The sequence below is a fragment of the Schistocerca piceifrons genome, chromosome 3 (genome assembly GCF_021461385.2).
Source record: "Schistocerca piceifrons isolate TAMUIC-IGC-003096 chromosome 3, iqSchPice1.1, whole genome shotgun sequence".
NCBI lineage: Eukaryota > Metazoa > Arthropoda > Insecta > Orthoptera > Acrididae > Schistocerca > Schistocerca piceifrons.
Window position 1 is genome coordinate 661,425,861 of NC_060140.1, and position 27,087 is coordinate 661,452,947.

Below are 27,087 nucleotides of genomic sequence, written 5' to 3' on the forward strand. Positions count from 1 at the left end.
TGCTTACAAAAATTGCATCTATTCATAATCACAGAAACGTAGTTTCAATCATATCAAATGAAAGCTTACAAATTACTGTGCAAAATGGTAAAATAATTAATTACTTTCTTAACAAGAGCTGATGAAAAAAGAATAACCTTGAACAATCGTGTGTGATACAAAACTCCACAAAATGTAATATTACATCGCATATGTGTTACATCAGTTCTTGTTTGAAAGCGCATAACGATCACTGAGGCTGTTACTCGAATTTGTCAGTGACTAATCTAGTAAAATCAGGTATTTCAGTCACTTTTCTTCTGTAAATACTTAGTACGTACAGTACACACAACCTGTTTTCATTCGCCGTAGAACACAGCCACAATTTTACTCTTCATAGAGTACTGACGGATATTTAAATCGTGCATGTACTTGCAGGCAAAGCAAGAGCAACTAATAAAGCCCTTTTCAATGCAGGAAAAAATTTGTATGTTTGTCAGTAATATCAGTGATAGATTTGTAGGTATTTGTGCTGTCGTTGACCAAAAGTCATACCACGATATTGCTTCAGGTAAGAAGTTATCAATATTATAATATTTTTGAGACATTTTGGCTCAAGAAACACTTACATAAGTTTGCCGAGCTGTAAATGTCGAGTAGAAAAGTCACAGCATACTAAATTCCTTGTGACTAGTTTCGATAAGATAAACGCTGATATCCACTCAGTATGCGCCCAGTAGTTAGATACTCGAACATATAGAAAATTACAGAGTAAATCTAATCTCTACTACTATTTGAGAAAGCCTTAAAACACAACTTACAGTTCTGGTAGCTTCCTACATAGCCTTCGTCACCCAAAACCAAATCGAGGGTATTGGACTATGCGTGTCAGAAGGGGAAGTTTTTACAAAAGAGGCTGGACTATTGGAAAACTCTCCAGAGAATGTATAAGTAACTGTTCTGACGCCATCCCAAGATAGAGCTATACATCCGTCCCTCACACAGTCCGAATAACTTAGAAATCTGTTCAGCTGACGACTTGTGCCCTGAACAAAATGAATGATCGTTATCTCCGGCCTTAGCCTACGGAAGTTCAAGGGGCTAGCCTTATTTTGAGTCTGAATGTCTGGAGCTGGCAGAAGTGTTTCCTTGTTGTTAAGTAATTATAATACCAGGTACACTAAACTAACTCGTCAAGTTTTCTTACGCAGGCTTCATTAAATGGTCTAACGTACTCTTGGATGTCTTCTCGTGATGAAGACGTCAAAGCTGCTATGGAGGCGATTGTTAAGGCTTAGCGCAGTGCATGCGGTACCGCTCGTACCGTTCTGTGGGACCAAAAATGCTCGACGAAGCACTGCGTTTAGCTATTATTGATTACGTTGAAGACTGCGATGGGGACCTCAGTTTCTCTACGGTTGGGATATGCCTCATAGTTAACTTGACAACAATACTTTGAAGAAGCCAATACAGGAAGTCGGCACAGCACAGAAAAAACGCCGTTTCCGTCTACGTTTGACACACGGTTCAACCTCGTGCTCATTGCTATGGAAGGGAGAACGACTCACAAACGAATGAGACTCAGCTCCATACTGGAGTGTCGGGTGTTACACCTTCTAAAGCGACGATGGTAACTTCGGTTGTGTTATCTCACTACGATCAGTCACATAATGCTATAATCAACTAAACGAGAGATTTTTCGGAATAACGGAAATCACTTCTAGAAATGTATGAGAATTGTGTAATGAATAAAACTCTGTATTCCAGAATCCAAGGGGGGGGGGGAGGTAAGGAGCAAATTTCCCCCCTTACTACTCCCCCAAAATCGCGTACTTTTCACGGAAAAACTGTGTGATGGACTCATAACAGTCAGACGCATGAACGAGGGCGGTTCCCGCAGTTCGAGACACAAACGCAGATTGCATTGTTGCTGGTTTTGATGAAAACGTCTATCCTTGCAAATTACGTTGCTCGATTGCTTGTGCAGAATTTGTGGTGTTAACACCACCATCAGATGTGACAATTCGCAACAAATGGAGTAAAAATTCACTAAATAATTCGCTACGATCACATTCAATGCTCTCATTGGCTACAACATTCACAGCTGAGTGCTAAGGACACCACTGAACGCCCATTGGTTGTCGGAGAATACGTGATGTAGAATCACAGAACAAGCCTAAACTCGACCGCCTTCGTTCGTGACCCTTAACTATAGACGACCGCGAAGGTAGCAGGAGTCCGAGGGCAAGGACGTGGCCAAAGGCGGGAATGGAGGGAGGGTGGCCCAGGGGGTCACAACCCCCCGTATCACCTAAATAAAATTACACACGACCTAGTTGCCGTCTAGTGAAATACAAAAATATTTTGATTTTCAATCATACGACGAAAAAGGGATGTACACTGTCGATAGTTAACAAGGCCTCGATATATTTCAGTTATCGATGCATCGATAGCACTGACAGTTATCTTCCATCCATTCTTTAGCCCATGGAGGCTTATTCTACCTCCATACTTTAGCCAATGTAACGTTAACACCTACCACCTTAAACAGCAGTCGATGCTAATGTTATATCTCTGCGAGGAATTTTTGAGAAGTTCTGACTGTGAGATAACCTAATGGAAACAGAACAATCAACCTGGGATTCGTTTCCGAAACACTCCAGCAGAGTACAACAAACAGTAAACAGGTGAGTCAGGAACAGACGTTCTCCCAGTACAAAAGCAAGTCGTAACATTACATATTAATATCGGTCATCAGCCTAATTAGGCATTCTCATATCAAGCAATATAATGAAGCAGAAGACTGTGCTAAGGCTAACCTAATCTTCCTTGACACACAAAACAAACTCTTTCTTTATACCAAATCACACTACAACACAGTAACCTAACCTTGCAGATAGATGTACTATTTAACTGAAAATCAGACAAACAAATAGCCAATGACATATCGCTCTCAACAACACATACCTTAAATTAACTAGATGCAACAGTTTATGGAACCAATCACCAACACACATGAAAATAGTAGCAGTACTGAACAGGGAAGAGCATCAAATGATTCTGATTTAAATCAGGGAGTCTGTTAATGATCATACTCTACAACATCATTGCTTCGTACAGGATCCCTATGCCTGTGCATTAACCAACTAGCATTAAAATAGCTAACACAGTAAATATTTCTTTCTTAAACTCGGTTTGAAGCAATTAAACAGAATGCAAATCTAACTACACTGGCTCTGAAGGAGCCTTTGCTTTACTTTATTAACTAACTAGCCTAGGACATGAGGCCCTTAAACTATCATTATTTGAAGAACCTTGCTCATTAACAAAACTACAAAAGTATGTGTTTAAAAGGGTAAGTACCCTCATCAATAATTATTAATTAGGTAAAGCACAACAAACTGTAACTCTTTAAATAACAAATGTGCTTTGATAAGCAATCTTTTAACCTATTCAAAATATATTTGACTGTGCAAATGCTAACACAACATTAAATTTAGGTTCAAACACTATCTCATGAAATGAACACTTATGAACTTTGTAATTTTGATCCAAGTGCATGAATTCAGCAACTAATAATTTTCTTCATTACAGACTAATTTTACTACTTTTGGGCAACTCTTCAAGTAAGGCAAATTGTTTAAGTAAATATAAGTAGATTGGTCTAAAAATGCACTGGAAGTAGAGTATTTCTCCAACTATAAAACTGAACTTTAAACACTACATCTCCACACATTAGACAGCAGTCATAACTGCTGAATAAGTATCTTCATAACAAATTAGAACTCTGGGAATTAAATTCACTAGGATGGGATTCCTGTCAAAGTTTGTGATTGGGGATAATCACGGGTGCATGATAGAGTCTTTAGTTCGCCAAGATTAATATTAAAATCAAACAAATTTCACAAATACCTGGCCCATTCACAGAGTGCCAATTATGAACAATTTAGTGGAAGGATGGTGGTACTGGTGGCGGAATTTGCAGTGGCTGTTAACATAGTGGCAATGGAATCATGGAAGTGCTATTGGCCTCGCCCTGTTACAGATCTTCTTGGCGTCAGAATTATATTTTTGTAGGGCCATGATAGTAGAATCACCATTATGCAGCATCCGAGGCCCATAAATACCGCTCTTAAGCTCTGCTGGCCTGAAACCGCCAAGAATATGAGCCAAAATGATCTGCTACTGCTAGCGAGATGTTAACCACAGCACTGCTCAGACCAGAATCCTTACCCATCACAAGGACGAGTTGACACTTGCGCGCCAACAACACTTTTTCCACTCCACCAGGCTACTTCTGTAGCTGTGGGGCTTCCCCACTTATTTTACATTCAACTTTATGTTCCCTAACTATAAACCAACTTATTTACAGTACATTATATAACAAATATTCCAGTAGCTATTTAAATTCACAAGCACCATTTAAACAACATTGTTCAAAAGTTTGTATAGCTGAAATATATATACATAGTAAAAGAATTTCCATGATACTGTACACAAGCAGCACTACAAATTGGCGTAGAAATATCGATACAGATACAAAATAGGTGTTCCACCAAGACCATCTACTGCACATTGCGCTCAGTTGATGTTTTGTTAATCATTTCAGTTCTTACTGGCAGTTGAATTTAGTGTACTTCCTGCTGCTTAATGCTTTTTTTCTGTGTGCTGTTGTAATGGTTTTTAATTACAGATAATTTTGTAACAAGGAAGAAGAAGAAAACCAATTTTGTTCTTTCACTAGCGTTATGGTAAGTTAAAAGTATATAAGCGCAATTATAAAAGCCTAATTAGCTGTCTATAGCAATTTAATGTTAGCACTGGAGTCGTTATTTGGAGAGTAGCAGAACTTTGGGGTTCCAATATTTCAGTATTCCATAGAGCAACAGAGAGGTAAACATAACTACAAATGACATTAAATTAAAATCAATGCCTAGAAATACACTTGGATTTCTCTGTATCACATAAAAATCGCGTTGATCAACAAAAATATCGTCCAAACGGCGATGATTGCATTTCTGTAAAAAATCTGCTCAAAATTCCAAAATTAGTAGCCTAAATGGCAACATACCACACAATGTGGTCACCTGGATGGTACTCAGTTACGAAAACCAGTTCCGATACTGAATGATGGGGAGGGTTTATGGAGAGTAGAGGGGGCATGTGATAATAGCAATTTCTATAATTCGTTCGTTTCAGAAGATTTTTTCAGCGGCATACCTCAATTCGTCCGAGTGACTGCGCCTTGCGTCCCCATGTCCCCATCGGCTCCCCCCCCCCCTCTCCACCTAATGCATTCATAATCTATTTACCCTCTTGTAGCACTGTAATAACTGAAGCGTTTTCAGATGTTCTGATTAGTTTCAGACTGTAATGTTTTTAAGTTGTATAAAGAATAATTTTCTCGTGACTTTTGTAACAGTGCTTTCCTTGATTTGGGCAATATTTATTTTATTTCTCGGGCAGGTGGTATCTAACTAGCGATATTTACTTTAGAAGACAGCTAGCAATTGATATTCTACCACAGTCATTCTATCGTGAAATGTCTTATTCGTAATATGCACCTGACAATGAGTCCAGCCAACACAATACTAAGGTATTGTAAATAAACGTCATATAAGAGATAATGTATGTTGTACATCTCTGAGGAGCTCATTAGCTTCTAAGACTATATAACCATATTATCATGGATAAACGTAAACTCATTTGTGCCATCGCATACATTACAAGTCTAATGGAAATCAATGTGTGAATTAATGTTAACATCCAAAAACCATAACTCATTGTATTTCTGTAGTCTGATTTGTTTTGTAAATAAATTTTGTTGCCATAGTTTCAAGTCGACTGTTAAAATACTAAGTGAAAAAGAAGTTCTTGATCACATAAGGAAATTGAAGATTTTTTAATGAAATGAAAGATACTTATCTTGATATTGAATTAAGAAAGTTCGGATGCTTTGATGTACTGAAGGAATTCTTACATGGTTTCACACAAGCTGGAAATTCGAATATAATATTTAATAGGAGACGGATAGCTGTTGTCAAAAAAGGTTTGAACCCTTTAACATTATAAGATATTCAATCCAAAGTTAAGATTCTTCTGCTCTTTGATAGTGGACCTTATGTTAGAAGACTGAGCGGTGTTTTATGAGCAGAGAGGCAACACACTGTGCCGAGGGTCTTAATTCGTTTAGCAATAAAGTGAGGTTATTATATTGCCACATAAAGAAATATTTAATGTATGTCTGGGTATTTCTTACATATATACTGTTGAGAATATATGAAATATTTATTATTTATTTAGGAAAAGTTTTTCTTGTTTAATTTTAAATACCAAATACTATTTGTATGAAGGCCTCCCGAAACAAGTTATGTACTATACATAAAGTTGAAAATAAATAAGAACATAAACCTTTCTAAGGCCCTCTTTAACAAATCAGACGCCCTTGTGGAGGGGGGGGGGGGTAGAGGAGAGTGGGGCAAGAGGGACACTTGCCTCCTCCTGCAATCAGGGTACATCTTTTTTACCCTGCAACATTTAACATTTCTCACCACAACAGAAAATACTGCCTGGGGAAATTATACCAATTCCTTGTTATGGTTACGATTCTGGCGCTGATATGCAGTGAAGCCGGATGCAAACTTTTGCAGAACTGTGCCCAAATAATGTCTTCGATCTTCCCTGTCACTCCCTCGTTCGGCTCTCACCGAGCTGCAGAAAGGAGTCCATACAATACCCTGGTGCACGGATTATGTCACCGATTTCGCGTGAAGGCATCATTACTTCCTTGCAGGAGCTTCCATTTTCAAGGAGATGTGAAACTCTATGACATGAAATTTTGAAGAAAAGACATCTAACACTGAAACACATGGATTCTAAAGTTCATGATATGAGAAGCACAAAGTTATGTGCTAGCCCCACAAAAGTCAAATTATTCTGCTGGCCATATTTTCTCTTAAGCACAAGAAAAGTTGTATGGTCCACTGAAGATTTCGACGATCTTAAGAATCTGCCTTAGAGGTTTAGCATGGCATGCTTCTTCTAAATATCATATAAGCAGTTTTATTTCATACAAAGAATTATCCAAACAACTCTTTAGTGTTTCAGAGATATTTTGAACATCACAAACGGTTGAAAATCAAACACAACAATGAAGTGAAAGGTAACAGAGAAATCATAAAAATTCTAAGTGACTTCACACGTCTTTTTTGTAACGTTCGGATGTCATGGTGAGGCAGAGTATTACATGAATCCCGAAAATTTCAGAGCCAATTTTAAACTTGTGCTAAACAGAAACGAATTTGAAGGCGTAGTGTTCGAAAATGGACAATTTACGGGGATTTTCAGAAGCTATACAGAACGAACTGATTGGATGTATAAATGAGAAGATCTGTGAATGCATATATTCAGGTGTGGATAGAACCTCATTTTATACCTGCAGTGTAAACGGAGCAACAGCCCTTTCAGACAAGCCACAATGCTCTATTGTTACGGGACTAGTGCACTCCTATGGCGATATTCAAAAACATTTTCTTGGTTTTCACGATGTTGGCGAAGCTATAACTGCTGCTGCTTTATTCCTGTGCTGAGCGGCGTGTTTTGGAATTATGATATGAGGAACAAACTGGTGGCCCAAACTTGTAATGATGCTTCCATTCTAGTGGGAGAATTAAATAGCTTGCAAGCTCTTTTTCTCACTGTTTCGCACATCGTTTCAATTTAATTTTGCAGCAGAGCTGTCCTTGTGTAAAACTAATAACGATTTTGTCAGGCGGTGTGGTCGTCTAGGCGCTTCAGTCTGGAACCGCGTGACTGCTACGGTCGCAGGTTCGAATCCTGCCTCGGGCATGGATGTGTGTGATGTCCTTAGGTTAGTTAGGTTTAAGTAGTTCTAAGTTCTAGGAGACTGATGACCACAGATGTTAAGTCCCATAGTGCTCAGAGCCATTTGAATAACAATTTTTTTTCCTACGCGCTTCAGGATATTTCTGTTCTCTTCCAACGGTTTTCCAAACGTACAGAAATTCTCGACTGTGTCGTTGGTAAACACATTCCTTCGAACTATGAAACAAAATGGAACCGTAACGCCAGAAACATCTCCCATTTACGAAAACTGCACTGGAGTAATTGAGGTTTTAAATGAAATAATTGACATCCCAGACTCTTGGTTCAACGACTACAAGAGAAGCCTGTGGTTTCAAAAATAACTCCTAGACTTTTACTTTGGTTTTCTTCTCTCTGTTTTTCAAAGCATATTTTAAAGACTGATCTGCTTTTCCATATTCTTCAAGAAAAGCAATGACGCATAGTTTTGCAACTATAGGTAGGCCTCAGAATACATAGCTTACATGAAAATCTTAAGAAATCAACACAAGTTGGGAGGATTTTTAAATTCCACGATGCGGTCGAGTAATTCAGAAGTTGAAGCTTCCATGAATAGAATTGAAATGATGGTGAGTACATTGGCAATCCATTGATTTCAAAATACAAACAGGTGTAGTTCAAGGTAGTGGATAATATCGTAAGACAACTGGAAACGAGATTTTCACATTGTGATAAACTTCTTATCCTCAAATTAGGTGATATTACTCAGTTCACCTATTACCATCTGTAGATGGTGTGTGGAATCATTATTACAAACGTATGATGCCTCCTTCAGTCGCTCGCAATTGCACATAGAACTGGGGAATGTATTTTCTTCCTGTATAAAGAAACATTTCATTCTGCCAGTTTGGGAGATGCTGTCAAAAGAATTATTGAGAATGAAATGGACCAAATTCTTCCAGAAGCCCTCAAACTAATTGCTACCATTCCAGCAATAAGTACGTCAGGTAAAAGGAGCCAGTTCGTTTGTAAATAAGTGAATGTCATTATTATTATTATTATTATTATTATTATTATTATTATTATTATTATTATTATTATTATTATTTTCGATTATTCCCATTTAAGAGAGCGTTTGAACTTGAATTCCTTTATGATGATTGTTTATGTTTTTTCTGAGCCCAAATTTTCTTCATGTGTTCACTGTGTTGTTTCTTTCGCTCCGCTGTCCATTTGCATCCTGGTCTCTTCTGTGTTGTGGTGTCAAATTTATGTTTTTTGATGATGTTCCTGAATTCAGATCTATTTTCTGCATCGTTTACTTTTTTGTGTGCTTGTCTGAGGTCGTCTTCAACTTCTTTTATCCATTTTGTTTTTCCCCCTGCCTGAGTTGATGACTTTAAGAATTCGCTTTGAAATTCTGTTTTCATTCATCCTGTGGATATGTCCGTAGAACTGCATTCTTCTTTTCCTTATTGTATCCGTAATCTTGTCTGTGTATTTGTATAATTCTGATGTTGGTCTCTTCATCCAGATTCCTTGCTCTTGTATCGGGCCAAAAATTTTCCTGAGAACTTTCCTTTCTTGTTTCTCTATGTCTTTGATTTTAGTTTGCCCACCTATTTGTGTTGTTTCAGATGCATACAGTGCCTCCGGAAGTACGACAGTGTTGTAGTGCCTCAATTTTGCGTTAATGGATATGGACTTTTTGTTATAATAGTTCCACGTGAGTTTATATGCTTTCTGTAGATTTTTTATTCTTTTCTCATTGGCCTTTAGGTTGATCCCTGATGGCTGGATGATTTCTCCCAGGTACTTAAAATGTGGTACTTGTACGATTTTCCCATGGGTTGTCACAATAGGCAATTTGTCTTGTGGCACTCTTTCTATGTACTGGGTTTTCTCATATGAGATTTGCAGGCCAGTTCATTGTGCAATTTCGTGTAACTTCTCTATGGCGTTAGTGGCTTTTTTTCTATTTTTGTGAGGATTCCAAGGTCATCCGCAAAAGCTAAACACTTCAAATTGAATCTATTATCTTTTCTAATGCCAATTTGGATTCCTTTGACTTCTTTTTCCCATGTCCTGATAATTTTTTCAAGAATGATATTAAAGAGTAATGGTGAAAGTCTGTCACCCTGTCGCACTCCAGTTTGGATTTCAAATGGTTCCGAGATATTCCCCATAAATTTCACCTTGGAGACTGTGTCAGTTAATGTTTCCCGAATGATTGCTCTTGTCTTTCTGTCAATGTTGAATTCTTCCAGCGTCTTGCAGAGCGCTACTCTGTCTATTGAATCGTAGGCCTTTTTAAAATCTACAAAACTGACCACTGTGTTTCAGGTGTTTCTCATCTGGAGAATCATTTTCAAATTCCAGATCTGCTCTATGCATGATCGTCACTTGCGAAAACCAGTCTGGTATTCTTCTATTTGTGGGTCAGCTTGTTCTTCTAATCTATTCATGAGAACTTTTGATAGGATTTTATATGTGATCGGTACAAGTGAGATACCCCTGTAATTATTTGGTTCAGTTTTGTCCCCTTTTTTGTGGAGTGGATGGATGAGTGCGCATTTCCACTCAGAAGGGATCTGTTCTGTTTCCCAAATGTTTAATATGATTTTGCGAATTTTAGTTTTGGCTTTTTTCTATTGGGTTGTAATCTGGTCTTTATCTGTAGAAGATGGTGGTCTGAGTCAAAAAATCCTCTTCTCGTTTTCACATTCAGAATTTCTGCTGTGTTACTCTTGGAGATGGCCACATGGTCTATCTGGAATTCACCCAACATTGTGTTGGGCGACTTCCAAGTATACAGTTTCTTGTTGGGTTTTTTGAATTGTGTTGACATAATTACGAGGCCGAAATTTTCGCAAAAGCTTATCAATCTTTCCCCATTCTTGTTAGTTCTCTTGTGAGCTGTATGGATTCCGGTGATTTTCCTGTATTTTTTCTCTTTACCTAATTGTGCGTTAAAGTCGCCTAACAAGATTATTATGTCATTATTATTATTATTATTATTATTATTATTAAAAGTAGAAGTAGAAGTGGTAGTAGAAAGGGAATTTCCCAATATGTTTCCTGGCCTCCACAGAATGTAGGCCTATGATCCATCACTGCTCCCAAATTGTCAGAAGGATGTCCTCTCCTTGCTACACAATGGAAGCACAGCAGTAGTTTACCATTTGTCACTGGACAAGGAAAACCCCTGGTGGTTTTCTGCTTCATCATTCAGTTTTACATGAGAGAGCTATTGTAGTACACTCATAAGAACATAGTCATGCTGTACTGTAGGTGTCTAGATCTACAGTCGAAAAAAGAAAATATAATTTTCTGTGGTAGAAGAGAGGGAAAAGAGTGTGAAATTTCAAGGCCAAAAAGATGTTCTCTCAAGGACTGGAACCTTCTCAAAGTCTTTGGGTGCAACACAGCATCACATGCAGTCACTGGAGAGACAAGCATTACCTTGCTCGGTCCCATGCTGCTAAATGTCGATTTTGCTGGACAATTTGAGGGTGGTTTTTGGAGGTTTCCCACATTCACAGTGCAATAATTGACACTGGGCTCTACTTTACATAACCAACCAAAAAAAATTACCTTGCAAAACAGTTGTACATTTTGTTTAACTTCATTTATGTCACTTACAACAAAAATTGAAAGTGTGAAACTAATGCCATAAAAATAAATATGAAGGGATGTGAAGTTTTATAACCAAACAAAACTTTGTACATGTTATCAAAGTTCAGTAAGCTACTTCTTTTAAGTTTATTCCCTGTATCTCCACGTTGAGAAGAATTAATGTGACATTTTCATCAATCATGCTGATGTTTTACTATTTCCAATTTTTAATTTTCAGCTTCTGCCTAATGTTACAGGAATTGGAATAATTTTTTTGTGAATATTTTTTAGCTTTACTCCAAAACTCATTGGATACCCTGGATTTCATCACAGTGTCACATGAGGATGTAATCTGAGAGTGCTCACTCAATCGGAGAGGTGGCATATATATCCATATTAATAACTTAATACTACTAAAATATACTATTAAAATATACTAATATAAATACACTACCAAAATATCCCTTCCATTTTTTACCAATGTAATCTACCTTAAAATGGGGTAGATAACTACCGACCTTTTGAGACATGTTTTATGTTTTCATTGTCATATACAGTTTTTGGGGCATGCCGCTCAACGAATCAGATATATCAGAACTGGCAATATGCCCACTGTTGAAAAAATTGCTGCAGACACACATAGGCAGACTACTATTGTTTTCTAAAAATTGTAAAAAATCTGTTAACACCCCTCATCAACTTCCTTTGTTAATACAAGATGCTGAGTCAGTTGTAACAACAATATATAAATAAATAAAATTTGTTTTTGATGTCTGACTCTGAGAGAAGAGAGAGTATGAAACTTCATGTTTTCACATAGCTCACTCACTTCTCTCGAGTAGCACCAAGAGGGTTACCAAGCTTAACACTGGAATCTGGTGTAATGTGCCCTCACTCCATAACACACTACAGAAATGTTAACAGTTTACTCTAGGACATTGCTGCAAAGTCTGGTTATCAGAAACTGTACATCACAAATCTCCCCTAGCAATCAAAATACTGATTATGAAAGTGTCGTCCAGCGTACGAAGTCAAACTGGCGACCTGCATGTCGAATGCTGCTACACAGGCATGAATTAGCAACCTTGGCTGCAGAAGTAGGTTGCTTCCCAATAACAATGTGTCTCATGTCACGTGAAATAAGGGCAGTCGTAGAATGACTGACATGACTGCCTTTGCTTGTGTTGCTATGCTGTGCATCAGTCTTATCTAATGGGCAAAATATTAGTGTGATTGGCGCTGTACTCTATACTAACATTTGAAAGCAGTTCGCATTGTATTTCCAGTAATTTATATTTGCTTAATGATTGCAAGTATGCGGTTAATATCCCAACAAAGACCATGGCCAATTATTTGTTTCATCAGTGTTTTGTCTTTACTAATGCTACATTTCTCATTACGGTATCTCTGTGTTGATGTAATATTCAACTCTATCCTTCCTCTCTTTTTCTTGACTCACTCCTAAAATATTCCATTTATGTGCACCTGCAGGATATTTGATAATTGGTAATAAAAGTACTGGAGTGACAAACAGTCAGAGGGGGGGAGGCGGTAAGTGTTTATGGATGTCAAAATTAAGTTTGAAGGTGAATGGTGAACAATCAAGAGTGTAAACCTGTTAGTTATAATTTTATTAAATATAACAGATGTTACACATTCGTTCTGCATGCTGTAACGATCATGCACATCTACATATCGGTATTTGTACTCAAATAGAGCATCATAGTCAATCATTCTTTTAGATCACACATAAATAACACAGTATTTCCAAAAACTCACCTACCTTCTCAGTCCATTTATTTCAGCGGTGAATCTCTACTGTTCCAAGCTTTTATGTACACTGTGTCTATAAATACATGAATGGGCAAATTTCAGAGAAGTTACTCCAAATTAAATGGAATAATTTACAGTATATGAAAAGAATTTTATTATGGTAGACACTTATGTTATCTGAAGCATTACAAACCTCAGTACCATTACAAAATATATATATAGCAACATTATTCCAACATTACAATAAAGTATGGATTTTGTTCCTATTCACTGGTGTATCACATCCTAATCCTACCACCACAATAATAAACATTTTACAGTCACCCCTTTCTCTTCATCTCAATTAAAAATTCTTCAACTTTATAATGACTCAGTTCTAAAAGAAACTTTTTTTTGGTTACAAGGGAATTGTAGCAGGTCTTTTATTTGGGGGGGGGGGGGGTATGAATATGATGATTCCACTGCTACTTCCTATTCACTTGAAAACCATGTAATTTTATGCACAGAATCTCATCTATCTATATATTTTGTTTTACATAGATCTAGGCAGTGAGTGAGTCAGAAGAATATGGAATGCGACAAATTATACGCAGCTCAGCAATAACTTACATAAATACAATAACAGACACTTGTAAATAAAGAACATAAATCTAATCAACAGAAAATTATGTTACACTGTGGAAGGAACAGTAATACATACAGGAATTAAAACTAAGCCAACTATTACAGTAAATAAATTCATAAATACCAAAAACCAAGTGTTTATTTATATATACTAGTCCTAAAATAAAATTACTTAGAAGTATTTATCAAATAATTGTAATGTCAGTGGTGGTATTCATTTTCTGTCATAAATTCATCTACTGTATAAAAATATTCCTTAATTAGGTACTCCTTCAAGATTTGTTTGAATTTTGGAAGTTGTTTGTGAAGACATTTGATATGTGATGATAGTGTATTAGACTTTTCACTCCAATGTGCAGACTGCTTTTGGTCCTTGTGTTGTACTCATAATATTTGCTGTTGTCTTTGTGTAAAGAAAAGTTGTTACAGACAAAGGTCAACAGAAACACTTACCTACTAGAGTGTCTATGACAGACACTACTCATTATTCTGGTGGCTTTATTTTTTGCAGTGAATTTTTTTCTGAGAGATTGGTTCCCCCAGAGTGTAGTAGCACATTGGTATGACATAATGAACGACAAAAGCCAAAGTAGGAAGCCTTAATGGTATCTATTTCAGCCACTGAAGCAATAATTCATAGTGCAAATATTGCTCAGCTACGCCTTTTAAAAAGATGAAGAATGTCAGTTGATCAATCACATTTGCAACCTATATATGTACTCAGGATGTTTTTATCATGAACTTTTTGTATAGGTTGATCTCTACACTTTGTCTTTTTTTGTGATGTATGGTCATGTGGAGTCTCTTATAATGAGTTTTATCTGCATTGACTGAGAGACCATATGAAGAAAATCAACTTAAACCTTCAGTTTGTTCAAATCCTTATCTGAAATTTTATAAATAAAAATTGTAGTATCAGCTGCAAAAAAAATAAATTTTCTCCTTGTAACAGAACAAAGAGGGAGGTTGTTAATGAAATTAACAAATAGTAGTGGACCTAAAATGAAGCCTTTGTTACATTGCAACTTAAGGTCCCCCACTCACTTGAACCATTCAGTATTACAGTCTGCTTTCAGTCCTTTACATGCAAGTGAAGGCACAAGCCAACAGTGTTGAGAAAACTGTTTGCAGAGTATGGCTGAAAGCAGTAAATATTTAAGTTGAACTGATTTATTCACTATAGAAAATAAAGAAAACGAAATATGACATGCATAACAATAATATATTTATAAGCAACTGTACAAGAAAGAAAGGGAAAATCAAAGACCCTTCATAGCCAAAGATTAATATATCAAGGAGATCATAAGGAGCATAATATGGAGTCGCTGATCCTTCACTCTGCCTTAATTCTGTATAATGCTAGTCTACAACCTTACATATCCCCAATCCTTGTGACAATTTTTCAAATATTTGTCTACATAAGGATTTTGTAAAAATGTCAGCTAACTGATTTTCTGTAGCATTATACTTGGCATCTGTTTTCCTTGTCAAACGTAGGTTCCTACTTAAAATCTATGAGTTTTAGTCTATCATATTCCCGTTTACAAAGAGATGCAGCACAAGACTTGTTGTTTTCATAAATTATAATTTTTCATGTTTTAAAATTTTTAGGTCTTGAAATACCTTCCGAAACCACAAATATTCTGCAACACAATTGCAAGTGGGACAAATTTTGCTTCTGTAGAAGGCAAAGCTACAGCACTCTGTTTTTAGTTCATCAACTCATAGTGTTACCAAAGCCTTGATCGCATAATCTGATGACGATTTTCTCTCTGAACTATTGGCCCAATCAGTATCAGCGTCAGTTGCTATAGTTTCATTGTTCTCTTCAATTTTATAATGCACCCACACCTTGTAACACAGTACTCTCTTTAAATCTTTACATTCTGGTTCCTTTGGATGACTAAAGTAATTGATGGCATAACTAAAATCAGGCTGTGTTCTTTGAGTTACAAACAGTAAACGTCCCATTATTTCTCTGTGTGATACTTTTTATGTAATCTCCTATCATCCTCCACTTCTCTGTGATTCAGTTTCATAGACGTGTTGATCGGTTTGCATCCATTCATACCCAATGTCTTCAACAGATTTTCCAAATATTTTTTCTGACACAGAATTATTCCATTCCCCTCTTATCTATTTTGATTCTCAAGAATGGTTCAAAATCACCAAAAGCTTTCAGTTTAAATTTAATTCTTAATACTAATTTGAATTCTTCAAGTTTCATCTTATCATTATCTAAAACTATAATGTCATCTACATACAGGAAAACATTAACATTAGTGGTTAAGTTCCTGTAGGTATATAGACACGCATCAGTGATGCTTTGAACAAAGCCTGAATCTTTAACAAAAGCTGCCAAACATAAAATTTCAAGACCTTGGTGCCTGCTTTAAACCATAAATTGGTTTGTTTAGCTTACCTACAGTTTCTAGTTCTACATTAAATTCTACTCTTATCTTTATATAAATCGCTTCATCTAAATTTCCATCCAAGGCACATTCAATTTTTCATGATTCATAACAGCAAGTTATATAAGCTCTCCTGCGAGCTTCTGTAAAGTTTGGAAGGTAGGTGACGAGGTACTGGCAGAAGTGAGGCTGTGAGGACGGGACGTGAGTCGTGCCTGGGTAGCTCAGATGGTAGAGCACTTGCCGCGAAAGGCAAAGGACCCGAGTTCGAGTCTTGGTCCAGCACACAGTATTAATCTGCCAGGAAGTTTCATATCAGCGCACACTCCGCTGCAGAGTGAAAATCTCATTCTATTCAACATAACATTCACTGAATCGATTGTGCAGGAGACAATAGACAACATCCCGCCTGTAGCATGGGCACAGTCTGTGTGGCATGCTGAAAAGCTTTAGAAAGAAAAATTTGATAGGGAAGTGATGATGGATATAAGCCTTGAAACTATCATCGTAAATTTACATTCAGGTTGTTCGGAAACAGATTCAATTAGAAGTGATGGTGGAATTGGGACAAAGTTATAATATTTCTTAGTTTTAAAGACTCATGATTTAAACATATCAGTTGCGTACATAACAATGAGAACTTCCTAGCCTTTTTGATTAGGACTTTGTATCCTTTCAATTATGCCGGCTATAATGTTCAACATATTTCCCAAGGAGGATGACAGCATTGTAGTTCTGCCATCTGATAATGGTAACTCCATGGTCATCTTAAACAAGTTAGTATGATAGGAAGGTGCAACAACTTCTGGAAGACACTGCTTACATACCACTGACAAGGTGGACAAGAAGACCCAGAAGTTGCTGAAGGAGACAGGTCTACCTGAACAGGTCATCAAGAAGCTTCATCCCAAAGCACCTGTACCACCCAGACTCTATGGACTCCCCAAGGTCCACAAGGAGGGGGTCCCTCTTCGACCCATTGTCAGTAACATTGGCGCAGCGACAGTTCTCACTGCACAATACCTGAAGAAGATATTGGCACCATACGTGGGCAAATTTGCACACCACATTCAGAACTCGGAGGACTTCCTACAACGGCTAAGGCCGCTACACACTGTGGACTCTGACATCATGGTCAGTTTCGACGTGGTGTTGCTCTTCGCACGAGTACCACTCACCGATTCACTCAATATCATTGGAGAGAAGTTCGATGGCGCACTGCTCGACCTGTTCAAGCATGTACTGACCTTGACATATTTTCTTAACGGGGGTCAATTTTATGAGCAAACGGAATGGCAATGGGCATCCCTTTATCACCAGTGGTAGCCAACCTTTTCATGGCAAGGTACGAAGAGGAGGCACTTGCATCAGCCACTTACCAACCCAAGTGCTTTCTTAGGTATGTCGATGACACTTTTGTCATTTGGCCCCATGGCAGGGAGAAGCTAGATGACTTTTTGGAACATCTAAATTCATGCCACCCAAGTATAAAATTTACTATGGAGCTAGAGAAGTATGGACAGCTCCCATTCTTGGATGTCCTGGTCAAGAGGAAGGCGGATGGCACTTTGGGGCACAGTGTGTATTGTAAGCCCACCCACACTGACTTATACCTTCAAGCCAGTAGCTGCCACCACCCAGCACAGAAGAATGGAGTCTTGAAAACATTAGTTCACAGGGCTCAGGCTCTGTCGGATACAGAAAGTCTGGCCACAGAGATAGAACATCTACAGCTGGTGTTCAGCAGAAATGGATACTCCTCCACATACATCCAAAGGGCACTTCGTGCTAGCAGCCAACTACAGGGTACAGAAGAGGAGCCAGAGGAGGCGAAGAAGGTGGCATACCTGCCATATGCTGGACCTATTTCTGCAAAAATCAGCAGAATTCTCTCAAAATACGATATAAAGAGTACCTTCTGTCCAACCTCCAAAATTGGAACAATGCTAGGGAGTGTGAAGGATGACCTGGGGCTAAGTAAACCAGGCATTTACAACATCCCGTGCCAGTGTGGAAAATCATACATTGGCCAGACAACCAGTATGGTGGATGTCAGGTGCAAAGAACACCAGAGGCACGCCAGACTCGTACGGGCAACCAAATCTGCCATAGCGGAGCACCATCTGGAGCTCGGTCACTTGATGGACTACAGCGACACCAAAATTGTGACACAGACTCCAAGATTTTGGGACAGTGTCATAAAGGAGGCCATAGAGATCAAAGTCACAGACAACCTAATAAACCGAGACAGCGGTTACCAGCTCAGCTCGGCGTGGTGTCCGGCTCTGGAGCTTATCAGGGCCCAACGAAAGGAACCAAGAAACTCTTCAAGAAGTAGTAACAACGCAGCAGGAGCAGCGCCAGGCGGGCGCGGCCCGCGAACGCAACCCTGGACGCAGGACGGGCCTCTGACAGCCGCCTCGACCGCAGATGATGGACGAGCCGAGCGCGGACGACCGTCGAAGCGCCAGGGAAGTGCCAACACCTCAGGAGCAGCGCCAGGCGGGCGCGGACGGCAGAGAGAGCACCCAGCGCCCTCTGAGCATAAATACTGGACAAGATCCTCCAATACGGCAGTCTCAGGTAGCACCTGAAGAAGGCAACGAGTTTCGTGGTCGAAATATTGTGCCAGAGCGATACAAACATGCGGCAGTAGACCTGATTATTCCACATGTCAAGATCTCGCCGGGAAAGCCTGAAGAGTAACTTACGAGATACTGGATTTGCAAATTGTTCAGATGGAAAGAAAATTTAAAGACTTTCCCCAAATTCAGTTTGTTGGACTTTTGAACGAAAAGTGTTTCCCAAATTATCAATAAGAATTTCCAAAGTGGACACTGCTTCAGTTATTAGAACAGAACCCTTTTTTCAAACAAGAACAGCTTGAAAATGAACTGTGTAACATATACACTGATGAAAAAGAACACATATCTCGAGGAATCCTCTTAAAGTACATTGTCAACAATGATTTAGACTCTGTTTATGAAGAAACAACGAAGTTCCTGCGTTTGGTTTTGACCCTGCCCGCAACTACAGCAAGCAGTGAACAAAGCATGAGTACTCTTAAATGAGTGACCAATTATTTAAGGACTTCAATGTCCAACACCCAGCTGTCGTGTTTGAGCAAGTTAGCAATAGAAAAGACACTACTTGGAGAGCTATCCAGTGATCAGATCTTTGTAGACCGAGTTATAGACTTATTCATGGAAAGAAAAGACAGCCAGACAGCCGCATTGCACTTGTGTATAAGAAAATACAAGTGCTTCTTCTTTCTGCTTGAGTACTGCAAATTTGTAATCGTTTCTTCAACAAATTAATTATTATTATTATTATTATTATTATTATTATTATTATTATTATTATTATTATTATTATTGGCGGTGATAGTGGTAGTGGTCATAGTAGTAGTAGTAGTAGTTATTGTTGTTGTTTTATTTGATGCATTTTGTTTCATTTGTTTAAATTATTGTTTATTATACTATTTTGTCTCCCTATAATAACTATAGAGTCTCCCCAACCTCTACAACCACGCTATGCCACTGATATATACCATTTAAATACTTTTGTCTTACTCATAGTAGAACCACCAAAAGCCACAGTCAACATTTCTAATGCCATGCTGCAATTTATCCCATTTTTCAAACACCTTTTTTGAAAGTAAAAATTCGCCAAGGCGCGCCAACACGTATAACCTTTCCAACTGTCAACAATAAATCAAATAGAACAACTCAAAACGAATACAAACGCCAGGAATATGTGTACCAACAATTTTTAAAAAATTGAAAATTTGATATATAAAGCCTGATAAATTAAAAAATTCCTTTCAGTTTTTGATCCATCTTGTACAAAAACAATATGCATCTGAACTCACAGAAGCTTCTCGAGAATCACAACTTACTAGGTTTACAGAGCCCTTTTTTTTCTCTTATTACAGTCAGTTCTTTTTTGTCCAAAGTTGCCATAGTTATAACATTTAAAACTAAACTGGTTTTCTCTGCCTGAAGCTTGCCTATCACTTTCGCCTGTCTGCATTCACGAATTTGTTTTTCTATTGAGTTATCCCATAACTGAAACCATTTCTGTATGGACTGAATGCTGTATTCTGTCCTGAGTCTACTGCAACTTTCTTCTTATTGTTTGCGTTTATTTTCGTTATCTATGAGCCTATTTCTCACAAAGCTTAGTTCCAAACTCTCTGCAGGCAATATCTCGATTGCTCTCACAACATTAAGATATTCTTGTGGTATTGACAACAAAATGTGACAGACGGCATCAGTTTCTTCTACTGTCGCACCAGTTGACCAAAGATCACATATCGACTTATCAAAGAAATGCTCCGTCAATGCATTTTTTGTTGGATTGAACATCAGTTGCAGTAACTGTTTATATAGAAGTCACTGGCTTGCGACGTTTTTCTTTCGAAGGTGTCACATAAGTTTCTCACATTTGAAATACACTTTTACTGTCTTCACGTATTCCAAATAGCTGTCTGCATTCCGATCATAAGAATAAACCTGATGTAAACAAACACAAACGCGATGGTTGGTCAGAAGCCTTAGCACAAGGATACTGGTGTTGTTATGCTCTTAAAAGTATATCGTACTTATATATTAGATATTGAAACGTGGGACTTAGGGAAAACAGGAAATGTGTGGGCGGGGCCTAATCAGTTACCATTGGTTGCACAGAAAACAATACACTTCATTTTTAAAAACCGAAACCTAAACAATCATTTTTAAAAGATTTTACTACACTGGCAACTGAAAGCCTTATTAGAAGAATTGCAAGTTATTGTCAGCTGAAGGCCACGAGCAATGTTACACACAATCAACAGCTGAAGGCCTGCTTAAGAAGGTTCAAAATTATTCATCAGCTGAAGGCCAGAAACAATTTCAAAAATACACAATGTCTGAAGGCCTGAATTACCAATAAGGTGAACAATCACACGTTAAAAATACCAAAAACCCTTTTAACAATCTGAATAACTGTAACAAATTATAGTGATAGCTGAAGGCCTTATCAAGACAGAATTGAAACTATTTGTCAGCTGAAATCCACAAGCAATGTTACAAACAATTAACGGCTGAAGGCCAGCAGCAAGGCCTGAATTACAAGTGAGGAAAGTAGTTACACATTAACAAATACTAAGATATTTTCCTATTAACAATCAAAGTGGCAACAAGCTATAGTAATTGCTGGAGGCCTTATTAAGAAAAAATTCCAAATTATTGGTCGGCTGAAGGCCATAAACAATGTTACACACAATCGATGGCTGAAGGCCTGATTAAGAAGGCTGAAAATTATTCGTGGGCTGAAGGCCACAAGCAATTTCAGAATACACAACGGCTGAAGGCCTGAATTACAACCAAAGTGGGCAATTACACATTAAAAATACTAAAACCCTTTCTAATAATCTTAATAACTTGTAACAAGCTATAGTGACAGCTGAAGGCCTCATTAAAACAGAATTGAACATTATTTGTCGGCTGAAGGCCACAAGTAATGTTACAAACAATTAACAGACAAAGGCCTGATTAAGAAAGGATTCGAAATTATTGGGGACTGAAAGCCACAAGCTATTTTCGGAATACTCAGTGGCTGAAAGCCTGAATTACAAGGAAGGATGGCAGTTGCATGTTAAAATACTAAAACCCTTTTAACCAATCTTAACGAACTGCAACAGGCTATAGTGACAGCTGCAGGCCTTATTAAGAGAAAATTGAAAATAATTTGTCGGCAGAAGGCCCCAAGCAGTGTTACAAACAATTAACGGCTGAAGGCCGGAATTACAAGTGGCGAAGACAATAATATGCTAAATCATTAGGGTAAATTTTAAACAACTATGACGACATGTCCAATTAAGACGGAGTGATCCACAGACAGTGCTCCCTGGATCGACCTGATTGGGGGGGGATTACAGCTGTGTAAGCGGTGAGACAGCCAGCCAAGCGTTGTACTCACATAGCAGGATGGCTACTCACACCAGGGGTAGCTTAAGTGCCGACCGACCAACTAACCAATCCGCCTAACGTCCGATCACCGGTACAAAGATGTAATATTTTTAGGCAAGAGCGAAGAGACAGACAACACCACATCTTCAGAAACAGACCCAAGGCCGAAGGAAACAAGGTAGACCTCCCAAAAACATATGCACAGTACAATTCAAGAGGCTGTCGAAATACACACCGTGTCGGACAGCATTCACACGACGAGGAAAGGTGCACTGCCGGGAAAGTACGCTATCCTCTCGCGGCTACATCCCTCCGTCGGACAGAGTATGTGTATCGCCAGCGGTCGGGCGAGTACTGAGTGTCCGGCCTTCGCTGCTGCTCCGTCCCAATTCAACTCCCTCGACACACAAAGACCCGGAAATCCTAGAGACCACTCCAAATATGGTACTACAGTATGCTCTATCGATAAGCGCTGCTGTTGTCACTCACGGACAGACAAGGCGAGCAAACGTAGTAGCGCTGGTGAACACACTAAGAAAACGAGACGCCACTATCGCTATTACAAGATGCCAAGCCATGAACGGCATCAACCGGAGCCGCACACGGCTCAGATATCTTGTTAGTAAGTTACGTTAAATCAAACTTTAAGATATTCTAATGCATTAACAGCTGTCAACGCTTTTCTCAATCATGCCTAAGCTATGTAGTTTTTATTTCAAAAATCGTGTAGTCACAGTCTCTGTACTGTTGTTCTCTGATTGTCGCACTGTTGATACACAGTATGAAAATCGCTCAGACTGCTTCCTGCTCCGTAGTGAAACACGTGTGTAACACGGTTGAAGAGTGCCGAGAAATAGGTTGTTCTTGATGTTTTTCATAAATTTACAAAAATCAAAAAAACGGGCTTTGAAGTTTACGGAGGACTGTATTTGTTACAGTTTAGATACAACTACACACTGGGTGTGCTGCGGAATCAGCAGCTAAATTGACGGATAATTCGGTGCATTTCATGGATCGCTGGTTCAACTCTTGCCTTCAAAACGGGATTGCCTACATCTCGTAATTATAATATTCATCATCTTTTTTTTATGAATACTGCATTTCTTCTTGTTACTAATTACATACTGCACGTGATATTTCTGTTTTTATTTCAAATATAAATTCTTAAATACCTGTATTTTATGAAAGATTGTTAATAAAGTTTGCTTACGGTAAATTAAGAAAACAATAATTTAACTTTTAGGACAAAAATGAAAAACCAAATACTCATTATTTAGACTATGTCCGTTGTTTTATACCACAAATGTAGCCGAACACGAGCCAGAGTGGTAAGAATCGTAGAAACAAGAAAAACAATCATTTTCGCAACATCGAGCGCACCATACAAATGCTGCGTTATTACATTTTCATCTGTACCATTAAAATAGGAACTCAACAGAATGGATTGGAAGCCAAGTTACGGGATTTGTCGTGTGAGAAATAACAAGACTGTTAAGCTTCCAAACGTACTGGAAGTAACAAAGCGCTCAGCGTTTTCACATGTCGATGTCGAACGCTGGCCGGATATAGAACTGCACGTAATAAAAGAACAACAGAAAATGTGGAGTCAGGGTGACTTCGTGAATTCTGTTGTTGTAATGTTATGCCTTTTACAAAGGAATTTAATGGTTTACACAATCGAAGGCTATCTAGAGATTACAAAAAATACTTCTTTTTTGTTAATGGCTTACAAAGCCTGATTGTTAAAAACAATCTGCCTGTTCAAGTCAAAGTCAGCATGAAACTCAAATTGGTTTTTGTTGCTGGTTTTGTGGAAGTTAAGACGATCGACAATCAGTCTGTGCATTAGTTTTCAACAAATTTTGTAAATATAGTTAAATTGAGTTTTTATATATACTTTTCGATTTTTTATCACCCTTTTTCAAACAGAGGTATCACTTTTTTGAATAGCAGGGACAATTCCTTCTTGTAGAGATGTTTTGAATCTATTGCTTAATAAACTTAGCCTATATGTTTATAACAATATTTTACTAGAAATATTGCCCACACCAACATAATTCTTATTTTTAATGACTTCATTAGTTTTTAAATCTTATTTAATGCAACAGGAGGTATATGATTTTTATATGTTTATTTATTTGCCATTCAGCTAGTATACAATGCAACTGGCTTCGTCAAAATACATTGTACATATTCATAAAAGTATATAAGGATATCTGTGAGGTTTTGATGCTGATAGCTTTCTGTAGAAGAACCATGAACCATTAACATTTGAATGTCAGTGAATTAAGTGATGTTTTGGAGACATTTTTTATTAATTGTTGTCAAAGAAATCATTAACTGCAGATAATGTTCAGAGGGCACTTCAAAGCTTGTTGAGTCCTCTGGTAGCTCAATATGAAACACTGACCAGAGTTATTTAATCATTAGAAAATGCAACCTTTTTTAATGGGCAGTTAAAAATATATAGTGAACTGTGTAACAAGGAAGAATGGAAACCCATAGTCAAGTACCGGGGGTTACCATATGACCAAGGGAGTTTTGTGAAGTAAAATTATGGTTTTTGTTACTCAGTTAACGCATTAGCCTTACAAGTGAGTTGCTTCTCTAGTGCTGTTTCATACATTACATTTTATTTCTCTAATTTTAGCACTCCACCAAATAATGGTTTTAATCAAATTTGACAAAGTCATTGTAATTCAGATTTATTTGAAGTTAAAGAAATAATGTTATTGAGCATTACCCTATCCCCACTGATAAACTGGCCACATCTGAGGCCATGGAAAGCCATCATTCCCAACAAGTGAGTGAAGTTCCAATGAGTGAGTGAATACTTTGCAACTTTGTAGTAGTAGTTTATAGCTACAGAACAAAAATACACAACACATTTCATTGCATTGCTCTCATTGAAAACACTATTTCAGGCTGAAATTTATTCCAATCACATTGACCGTCTCCCTGTTGCATTCAATGGCTGCAGTTTTGAATTATTTCCCTACATGTAATCCATTCGTTATTACAACATTTAATATTTATGATATTCATATCTCTGTTCAGTAATAAAATATCTGTATTTATTTTCAGGAAATAACAGTAATGCAATGCCTGTTTTTATGCAGAAAAAGACACAAAGCATTCTAATACCTAGCAAGCATTGAATGGTTTGGAAAACAATCTGTCTCAGCTCACCCCCTCCCTCTTCCCCCCTCCCTCTCACCTTTCATCCCCGAACTTCTTCAAATCAAATTGGTTCAGAGCAAATAGTTTCCTGCTAAATGAAAATAAAACTCAGCAGATAATCTTCTCTCTAAGAGACAAGCCACTATCTGATGACCCTAGTTCTGTTAAATTCCTGGGAGTTTATTTAGACGAAAAGTTATCCTGGGGCCAACATGTAAACTATATTAGTTGTAAACTATCTAGAGTAATTTATTTATTGAGACAACTCAGAAATTGTGTACCTGAAACATACATCAGATCATCTTATTTTGCATTTTTCCAGAGTATAATATCCTATGGCATTATCTTGTGGGGTAACTGTAGTCGTATACATGACATCCTATTATTGCAGAAGAAAGCCATTAGGATAATTACAAATTCTTCACATAAGGCTCACTGCAAACCCTTATTTACTAAACAAAAAATTATGACTGTAATAAACCTCTATATATACAATGTCTTAATCTTTACGAAGAAGAACCTACAAGATGTGAAACGTAGAGAAAATGTACATTGTTACAACACAAGAAGCATCAAACACATATACACGCCTTACCACAGACTATCAAAATCAATAAATAGCTATGAAGTCACAGGGCACAAGCTATTTAATAAGCTGCCACATGCCATACAGGATCTTCCTGAACATACATTCAAAGAAAGACTGCATGAATGGTTTATTGCCCACCCATTCTATGATATCAATGAATTCTTCAACTGTAAAATGCAGTAATCTAACAGATGACCCACTGTACATTGATTGTAATATAAGCTAAAATATTTAAGTAGTCAATACCTTATCACACTGTATTATAAATTGTAACTTCATTTGACGTTGTCAATTGCTGTAATGGCCTAAAGACAATAAAATCTTTATTATTATTATTATTATTATTATTATTATTATGACATAGCAGAGTTGTCAGTGCACCAGGCACATATTCTCAGGAGGAGTTGGGTCTAGGTGTGTGTTGATCCAGCATGGTGCAGATTTGCATTGATTCAATCCCAGTCTTAAACTCTTGACTTCCATTCATTACTCCTGTCTTACTTCCTCTAGAACTGCTCTTCAATACTTTCCATGTCAGTTAGCAATGTTTATCACAATCAGTTACTATATACAAAATTTATTAAATCATCTGCTCCTTATTTTGTATCATATTAACAACTTTATTCACAGTTGCGAGAAGACTTTGACTGTGGCAAGGACATTACCCTTGGTCGGGATCACTGTCCACATGATGTGGCCACTCTGTTGAAGGAGTATTTCAGGGATCTGCCAGAACCGTTGCTTTGCAGGGACCTGTATCCAGCCTTCGTTCAGACACAGCGTAAGTATAATTGCATCGCATGGCAGTGGCCCCTGAGTTTCTATAGCTGTATCAACTATGGATATTGTAGAATACATACTGTGATATGCATCTATCACTTCATAAGGCAATTTGAACTTTGATTACTGCCTTATAGACATTTAAACATAAGGTCCCTTTAATGTAATCCTCCTCTTTTTCAAACAATGGAAAATCCAGGATGGAATGTAACAATACCAGAGAAGTAAAGTTGCTACTCACCATATAGCGGAGATGCTGAGTCGCGATAGGCACAACAAAAAGATTCACACACACACACACACACACACACACACACACACACACATGCAAATGCAACTTGCACACACGTCTGCAGTCTCA

General features: G+C 37.8%; 1 protein-coding gene across 1 annotated transcript in view; it reads left to right on the top strand.

The window, feature by feature from the left end:
• LOC124788950 overlaps positions 1–27,087 on the top strand; it is a 462,645-nt gene that overhangs the window by 364,025 nt on the left and 71,533 nt on the right. The window contains exon 6 of the mRNA XM_047256237.1: positions 26,577–26,727. Within this exon, the coding sequence (XP_047112193.1) occupies positions 26,577–26,727 (151 nt within the window). The remainder of the gene's footprint in view (positions 1–26,576; positions 26,728–27,087) is intronic.